At 40.1% G+C, this 9614-nt stretch overlaps 1 protein-coding gene across 1 annotated transcript in view; it reads right to left on the reverse strand.

Annotated features, from left to right (window-relative positions):
* LOC137645914 (large ribosomal subunit protein mL63) overlaps window positions 1-9444 on the reverse strand; it is a 186262-nt gene extending 176818 nt beyond the window's left edge. Inside the window, exon 1 of the mRNA XM_068378957.1 lies at window positions 9404-9444. Within this exon, the coding sequence (XP_068235058.1) occupies window positions 9404-9429 (26 nt within the window). The 5' untranslated portion in view covers window positions 9430-9444. The remainder of the gene's footprint in view (window positions 1-9403) is intronic.
* Between the last annotated feature and the right edge of the window lie 170 nt (window positions 9445-9614).

The following is a 9614-nucleotide window of genomic DNA, read 5'->3' on the forward strand; positions in this document are numbered from 1 at the left end:
GACAGAGCGCAAACTGCGTAGCATAAATAAACTAAACGTTAGTTCATCTTTGAAAACAGTACGAAGACTATTCAAAAAAATTCTTCCATAAAATATTTATTAAAAATATTCATTTAAAAAGTTTTAAATCATTAGCTCTTTAAAAGCTATTTACGATTGAAAGGGCTCAACGTTGTTTAACTTCGGTTTCCAAGTTAGGACCGCCTACTCTCAGGAAAGGTCGCATATAAACAAAACATTAAAATTAATTTTTTATGTTTATTATAAATGGAAAGTTAATCGAAGAGGCCTAATAAAGGCGGTGAGATATAAAATATATAGAGGAAAATCTATAATTAATTTATAACGTGATAAGATAATTACTAAAAGCCTAAACACACTTCCGTCTAAGGGAAGGGTCGGCCATTTAAAAGTCAAAGAAAGTCCATACTCTCTTTGTCACCAAAAATTAAATCTATCCAAAACGAGTTCAAGATTTAAGATGAAGATAAAACACCTGCACTGCGAAAGCTCAAACCAAAATGAAGTACTTCACCAAATATGTTGAGAAAACTCCAGGTTCTACAGCGAGTAAAAGTACGTCTAGTCGACACGTCGACAGAGAAGAAATTGAGTCTTTGTTTACATTGAGTATGGTATCTGGCCGACAGCTGGCGCTGATGGGCACACCCGCAACCTGTATAGCGATCGCTGGCGAGTTTTTACAGTTTTTTGTCTGTCGAGCAACAGAGTTGCAGCTATATATATTCACCGGCTAAGTTAAATATTTAAAAAAAACAAATAATATTAGTACACATTCATTCCCCCGGGAAGGCTCTGAAGAGGAATCCCGAGGGAAAGGAAACAAGAATTACACAACAGGCACGTGCCCTCACAACCACTTACACTCACGGAAGGAGAGCTGTAACCAAAACAGAATTATAACAATTATAATTATGTAACTATGTAATTATGTAATTTAAAAATGAATGAACACTAAAGAAAGAACGAAAACCCCGAAAGGAATCGTTCTACAAGCTGAAAAACAAAAAACAACTACAATTAGATTCATAACTAATTGAGACAAACGTACGGCGTAGCAACCCCCCACACGGAAAGGAAGCTACAAGGGCGTAGTAACACGTAGTAAAAGGGTGAACGACCTCAAGAGAGAGAGAGAGAAAGACATAAGTCAAACTCGATCGCCACCCATAAAATTACGCCGTGGAGGCCTAACTGCCGAGGACTCCACGTAGATATCGTACACTACACACACAACTCTGAAAAGGAAACTTACTTATTTCTATACTCAAATATATATACAAACATGAAAACATGTTTACATATATATTGAGTAAATGAAAAGTAAGTGATTAAGTAAAGACAAAACAAACAATGGCTGCCAAGAGAGGACCAAGACAGAGACGTCTGTCACAGTCCGAGCCAAAAGTGAAAGTGAGCATTCATCTGTGTGTGAGGGGGAGAGGGGTAGCTAGCTACCACTCCCCTAACCCCCCCGCTAACTAGCGCGGGGGTAATACACCCTCGTTAAATTCTAATGGCTCGCCATTTCAGCTGCGCTAAAAGGTAACCCCCCTCTGTAAATAGCGTGGTTTGTATTTCGGTTACAGAACAAATACTAATTTATGACCAAATTCTCCTAAAAAAAAAGTATAAAGAAGGACCAGGGGGGGGGGGGTCCCCTCCTCTTTTTGTCATGTCTTTTGAACAATTTGTGAAAAAGTATCTTAAACACTGAAGAATAGCCTGCCATCCACAAGAATTTAAAAGAAAGAACTGTTATAGTATTCTGATTGTCATGAATACAGCTAAAGATTTTTATACATTAATCTTCACAATTTAAAACTAAGTTTACAAAAAACATTACTCATCAGACATTCTACAAAGTGAAACCCACTAGACAGAGTTGAAACGATAAACACTTCTGGGTGATGAAAATCCAATCTATACTTCTTGTTATAAGGAGCTAAAGGCCCAGAGAAGGGAGTACCCAACTAGCAAAGCCATCAAAATACCGCTTCAAATTTATCACTGGTTTCATACCCAGTTAGCAAAGGGTAGGTTAAGTCACAGGTTCTGCATGTCCAGGCAACATAAATGGTTAAACTTTCCTAAGAGAGAGTGTCTCATAAGCTTTGTCCTGTTTAATCATGAAGTTTTTTTTTCTTTTACCAAAGAGTGGTCTCAAGTGTAATTTTTCAAGAAGGTTAGGTCCTCTGAAACCAAGATGCTGACATTAATTTTATTTGAGGTCAGTCTGGGCTTTGAACCCCAATTACAGTCATTGTCTGCTACAGTCCTTCAATTCAAAGGGTGTTGGCTATGTTATATCATGTATTGTCTTTGAAGGGATAAGTATAGATCACTCAGTCACCAGGCTATCTTTTATATTTGCCTGAGTTCAAGGTATGTTCAGTGATATAGAGAACACCTAGTCAGATTCCTATATGGTTTATATATGAACAGTCTGATAATATATTTATGTATAACCTAAACTGTACTTGCTAGTTTAAGGAATAAACCCATTTTAACCATGTCTGTTATTTCATGTTATCAAAGTAGAGTTCCATTAGATAAACACAAGAGCAACCCAAAACACCTTCAAAAGAGATTTGATTAAGGACTAAACTGAAACCCTCTTTTTCTTACTATTCTATTCAGTACTGACTTTGATCAGTGGGCGTTGTTGATGGCAGCATAACCTGTATACAAAAATATAAAAAAAACCCACTTCATTCATATGGACTGCCGAAAATGAAGTTAGAGCATCACAGGTTGTGAAACCGTTGCACCATGCAGCAAATATGTTCATTTTGCCCCACAGCCGGGGTAGCTGCGCAACCCGCTAAGCAGCCACCACAGGACCAATGCAAAAGGTATTCAAGTACTTGTAAATAAATTAATGTAGATGGGAGGAAGCTTGGTGTTTTCACACCCTTGTCTTCATACCCTGGTACACTGACAGATTCTTCCTGATAGCTATAGGCTAGTTGGGGTGATGCTCCCAACTTCATGAACATTTGCCTGGGCTGGGCAGAGCTAGATAAGTGTGTCCTTAATTTGTTGAAGAGATGCTCCAACTGAAGCGACATTCCTTCCAAGACACTAATTGCAGAAGATGGCCCACTTTCCCAGGCAGACACCTACAGTGAACTGTTGAAGATACCCAGACATTGACTATGAAGTCCCGTAAGAAAAGCCTCCCATTCGGAAGATACCAAATAGTCTATCCGTGAAGTACAAAGACGTTTATGAACTGGTGGTACTTCTGAAGGTGTAGCTGAAAGAAAAGTATGCCTTGGGGAATATCTATTGGGACCTCTGGGACCTCTACTAGAATAACAAAATAGCTACCATATCAGGATACCACTTGGAGTGGAGCCATCAATCCTGAGACCAAATGATGTCAACATATAGTCAATTACAGCAAAACAGGTTGAATAGAGGAGTGCATAGGCATCAGGTTGTCATATGGGGTTGTATGGAACGAGTGTGAAGCCCTTAACCCTCCAAGAAACTGAGGCCATGTGTTTCTTCAATATATTGTAAACCTTATTTCATATAACATGAATACTTGTGCAGATATTATGTATTGTTCACAGAGAAAGAAATTACCTGTATCTTTCCGTCAGGTATACTGTACTCATAAAGTACGCTATTTTATGCATCAAAGTTAATTAAGTAACAATTAATAAAGTAAAGAAGGCATTCTGCTGTCTAATTATTACAATATATTGTTTGTACATTCATAGATTAAGCACAAGTGACTGAGGAGTACTGAGAAAATACATTCTCTTTTCTTTTTCTTAAAGAGGCATTGGAGACAGAGGTGTTGTTGTAGTACCTAACCATTGGCACAAGCCATACAGTACATAAGACTGTCGGGGAGAACCAATAAATACACTTTGAATTTTACCTGTGTCTACTTCGCTCCCTTCCTGGGTCAGGTCTTTACAGTGGTGACCTCAAAGCTGACCTATCGAACATGAGCGGCCCAGAAACCGAACAGGCAGCAGTCGCTGCCATCCATGTGAAACTCCCCTTGCTCACTCCCCACAGCGCTGAGGCGTGGTTCAAATGAGCAGTATCTATTTTCCGTAACCAACAAATTACACGGACACAACGTATTACAGATATACTCCTGGAATTTTTGCCCAATGACATCTAGAGACATATTAATCCTTGGTACCGGGAGCAACCAAGGCTCCTCGTCCTAAACAACAATATCAAGGCGCAGCTACTGGAGATGTATTCATCGCCCTCCCAGGAGAGGGCCAAGGAATTTTTCAGGCTAGAGTATTTTAGACCCTGTTTGGGAATACCAGGGCAAACCACTCCTATTACGAGTTCTAAAGTCTGCTCATCCTTCCACCCACAGCCACCGGAGAAGCAAGAAAGGGCGACATCTTACGGGAAGCAACCATAACCCGCTTACCAGAAGCGATAAGGTCAGCAGCGCACGAAGGATCGTTGTTGCCGCTAACAAAATTTCTGAAAACATTGAGAGCCTCAAAACATTCTTCGAGGGCTAAACCACCATGCAAAAATTTGCTGCACAAACAAGGGAAAGAGGAAAAAAGGTAAGGAAGGAAGGCTACAGCAGCAGCCGTCGATCTCCATCATCTGCACCACGTAAGGGGTGTAGCTATTCATCAGGATCATGGCGCCAAGGAGAGAGGCGTTTCCTCTCAGGCCCACAGGGAGAGCCTGTTTCTACCATCATAAGTTCGGTACTAAAGCCAGATATTGTGAAAAGCCCTGCAGCTGGATGTCAAAATACAAAATGTAGGACTGCAGCAGCTCGCCGCAGCCCCGTACAAAAATCATGCCAGCAAAACAGTCTTATTCCAATGTCACAAAAATAAATGGGACCCCGAACCTATTTAATGTCCCTCATGTGTTACCTTGAGATGACCATCACCGCCCATATCTCTCTCCCCAGTATGAGGGCCCATACAGTGTATTTGAAAGTGAAATGTGTTCAAAATTTAAATGGAGGGCTGTGCCCCTTGGGTGTCTATCGACTACCTAAAAGTAGCTTATCTACGCGAGAGCGAAAACAGCTCCGTTAATTAGGGGGAAGTCGTGTATATGACAAGTGTTAAGCACTCGACCCTCCAAGAAACTGAGGCTGTGTTTCTTCAATACAGTATATTGTAATCCTCATTTCATACCACATGAACACTTGTGCATATATTATTATGTGCTGTTCATAGAGAAAAAAATTATCTCGCTCGGAATCGTGAGCGTCTAGCCCATGATCTTGAGCGTGTAGCTTGTGATCGTGAGCCTGTATTTGTTGAATGTGAGCGTTTTGCTCATAAAAGTAAATGTTTAGCTAGTGAAATGAGTTTAGCTCGTGCTCCGCTCCTTAGAGTGGGAAAAAGGATGAATCCAAGTCCTGCCGAAGGAATCTCCCAAAGGGGAGATCAAAACTGGAGCAGCCAACAACATCTGCCACAGTAAGCAATTCTCCTTGCAAGTAGGAAGTTTGCCAAACAGCGGCTGTGTAGACTCTCCCTTGGAAGGGGAAGTTCCAACACCTGGAGGCAAATCTCCAGGCAGCACTCTCTGCTTCCCTTCAATGAGCTCTGTCTAAAATTAAAGGGTGACAAAAGGTGCTGCTTTAGAAATGAAGCCGAGGCTTGTTTCTAGGTTCCCCTCAAAGGGATTACCCAAACAAAGGACGGGAATGGACAAATCCAATTCCTACCAGAGGAATCCCCTGAAGAAAAGACCAAATAGGAGAAGGAAGACTCTCCCGCGGACAGGAGGCAACCGACATCTGTAGGGTGTCTGCCTCGTGAAGAAGAGGGTCTTGTTTGGGATCGTCAGCATCTTTCTTGTGATCGTGAGTGTCCTGCTCTTGAGTCTTGCTCAAAATCAGGAGCGTCTAGTTCACGATTATGAGCGTCTAGTTCGTGATCTTGAATATCTAGCTCGTAATCGTGAACTTCTAGCTCGTGAGAACGTCTTCTAGAAGAAGAGTGCCAAGATTGGGATGACCTTTGATCACTTGATTATGAGCTTTTAGCTCGTGATTGTAATAGTCTTCTAGAAGAAGAGCGTCAAGATCATGGTAACTTGAAATTTTAAGATTGTGAACGTCTTCTAGAAGAGCGTCGAGATCGTGATAACCTTCGTTCTGTGGTGATCATTGATTGAGTCAAGAACAACATCCTGAGGGGGATCGCCAGGAAGGACGAGAAGATAATCATTCCCCCCCAATTACGATCAGAGAGCAAATGAAGGGCTGGCCATGGGTTGACGATCATTCGCAGTTTCAAGATCCACAGCAGGGGTGTGTTGCATATGCAGGCTAAAGCGTTGTCTGTGGAGAGAGATATGAGATTGTGGATCGATAGGTGACGACGAACTCTGAAGGTGGCGATAAGACTCATCGTCATCAGGAGGATGTCGGATGGGGGAACGGGAGACCTGACAGCAAGGATCTCTCCTTGCCGCATGCTGAAGGAGCTAAAGCAAATCTTCCTTGGAAAAGGGAGTAGTCACTCCCAGGGATGGCCACACATCTGAAAGCGAGAATGGTTTTCAACAACCAGAGGTGAAGGTGTTCCTTTAGAGGAAACATCAAACCCCCGGGTACCCCAAAGTTGCCATAGAGTTGATTAGTCCGTGCTCTTACTCGTTCGGATCCCCAAGGAGGACAGGCACGGAGGAACTTTGGAGAGTGGTCAATAAGAAAATCAGCAACATTACACTGTAAAGAAAAAAAGGTTTATATTTATAAAAACACTATAATAATGTTCAATACATATATAAACACAATTAAAAAGAAAAAGTCAAAGGTCAGTAAAAAAAATTTGGGAGGAGAGAGAGGAGAGAAAGAGACGGCACATCTACTCTCTCTGAGCCCAAAGAAAATAGTGATCAAAATACCAAGGTGGGTGTGCAAGAGGGGTGCCCAGGTACCCCAGCTCCCCTTCCTAACCCCTAAGGCTGACTAGGAGCAGGATAGTTTCACCTCGCTAAAAAATCTTATGGTTAGTTAAAGCTTCGCAGAAAGGATAATTCCTATAAGTAACGTAGGGTTTGTCAGTGAAGGAACAAATATTTATTTCCCTCTTTTGTTTAAATTTTGCAAATCAGATGTATCTGCTCCTGTTAGTGTGTTTGTGCATAGCCTGTTGAGCAATAACTTTATACTTCCAGCGCACAAGCTGTCCTTGAACTTTCTTTTTCCTAATGGAATTACTCTTGTTCATTCATTTTTAAGTAGCTCTCCCTCCTTCCTTCCCCTACCATATGACAAAGTTTACCATATTTGGGCATATATGTATGCTTAAGTGTAATGTAGGGACTTCTGTGAAACACGCCGTTTTCACAGAACATCTTAGTTCCTCTGTAGCTGTATTACGTTGGGTGTGCACTAAGGAGTCCAACACGAAGTGTTATGGCTGCCATAATGGCTATTTCAATGCTATAGCCAAATTTCACGGTACTCCTGGTGTAGTGAATAACTTTTCAAAAGCTTATTGTATTAGGCCTATCCCTCATAGATTAAAGTGTCCAAAATGTAATTCTGAGTTGGCTTTTAAAGACCAACACACTATCTATTGAAACTCTGTGGGGAAAAAAAAAAAAACCCTAGTCGTAAGATAAGAATTACCTTTTATTTTACTTTGTGGGAAGGGAGTTCCTGGGGGCTTCTAGGTTAGGTTAGGCGAGTTTGCTAGGTTCTGTGGCTTTTTACAAATCTTAAAAATGAATGTTAATCACATTTTGTCCCGTTTTCTCACACCCAAAGTTCCAGGTTCCCATCTGTGAAAATCGGGATGGGGGGGGGGGGTCCATATCAGTAAAACGGTTCATTTGCTGTGGAAACAGGTCAAATTTGTTGAAAGCACACTATTTACTGGAGGAAAGGATGTTTTACCTTTTAAAAATATTGTCCCGTGTTGTTCTATAACTTTACCCTCTCTTATACCTCAAGAGAGTGGAAGACCATGGTGCAAAGGATTATAGCACTAACCAAAACTAGAGAACAATGGTTTGATTTTAGTGTTCTTCACTTCTACGAGCTGCTTACTATAGCTAAAGAGTCTCTTCTAACCTTACCAGGAGTAAAGTAGCCACCGAGTGAATTACAGACAGTGGTGTACTTACCCCTTAAGGGGCTTAAGGGAAGGATTGCTTGGTAATCAAACTTCTCTGCTTGTGTATTTATTGCGAGTCACAAATAAAATAAACTATGCTATCAACAGCAAGCATGCAACAGACAAACGCTAATCTTACCTGCTGACAGGTTGCACCTATCCCACCAGCAGTCAACGACAACGACTTCTACGATCAGCTGTCGCCTGTCGATCATGACAAGAAAACATGTTAACAGCTCATAACGAGACACGAGCTGAAAAGTCACTAATCAACAAACATTGAATTTATTGAAACACCGTCAAGGATTCTTGAGCCCAATCAAAACAACTCCATCAATGATCATTCACCGTCCTCAATACCACCATAACCATTGCCAACCTCACAAGTCACAAGTAACTTCCTTAGTTAGATGTCAGGATGCCAGAAAACTTTAAATCAATCAATCATAAGTCACTTCTGCTGGGCTGCAGTGATCCCACTTCCCAGTAATTTGCTTTACTGTTACTGTACACTTAAAATTCACTTATCTAATAATAAGACGCTCATAACTTCTACACAAGACCAATAATATAACATACTTAAGTCTAGAATTATTCCCCATAATCAAAATTATATACAATTTACACCACATTTACAAATATTCATTATCAGATTAGTGCTACACACGATGTACAGATAAAACCAATGAAATTCAATAACATATTAAAGGACAAAGTCACCAAGATTATCAAGAGAAAATGTCCAAAGTAATTGAAGAAAGAAACTCTACTAGTCCTGCCAATATAATTACAAGATCATTAAACACAGCATCGAGAAATGTAGGTTTTCCAAACCTGAGAAAAATGGATATAGTTAGCCTATATCGGTTCTGTAAGGTGCTCTGGATCATCAAGAAATATGTTCATATAGATCTATTTCGAATATATCTTTTATTTAAAAAGTGCTTGAATAACTAATTAGTCACTGAACTTTTCCAGATAATCAGTCTGCCTACAGATTTACAGAAAATTATACTCAAACGAGACATACTACTACCGAACAGTTATTTTACACAGTCAAACATAAATGATAATTTTTCCTTCGCTTTGAAGCTCATCTTTCCTTATTTTAAGAACAGAGTTTATTTATTACTTTTGTATAATATAAAGCTATTTGGATAAAAATCGAGTTCTTGTATCTTAAATCCAGTAGCCAAAATTTCTAACAGACAAATAAAAGTGAAATTTTCAATCAGCACAGTTAGAGGTAGAGCCGTTTCACAGTAATATCATTTACAACTATTTACATATCGTTTCTTAATCTCTTAACCATCTAGTAGGGGATAGACGCACCGTCAAAAAGCCCCTGTCCGGAGAGAAGCTCCGGGAAATCTAAAGAAGAAGAAGAAGAAGAACTAATGAAGCAGTAATAGATAGTTATAAAAACAAGGTTGAATATGCTAGAATTAAAATAAAATTTTAGAAACATGAACGATATGGATAGACTTTGTGTGTTGA

Source organism: Palaemon carinicauda, chromosome 8, assembly GCF_036898095.1.
Source record: "Palaemon carinicauda isolate YSFRI2023 chromosome 8, ASM3689809v2, whole genome shotgun sequence".
In the NCBI taxonomy this organism is placed as follows: domain Eukaryota; kingdom Metazoa; phylum Arthropoda; class Malacostraca; order Decapoda; family Palaemonidae; genus Palaemon; species Palaemon carinicauda.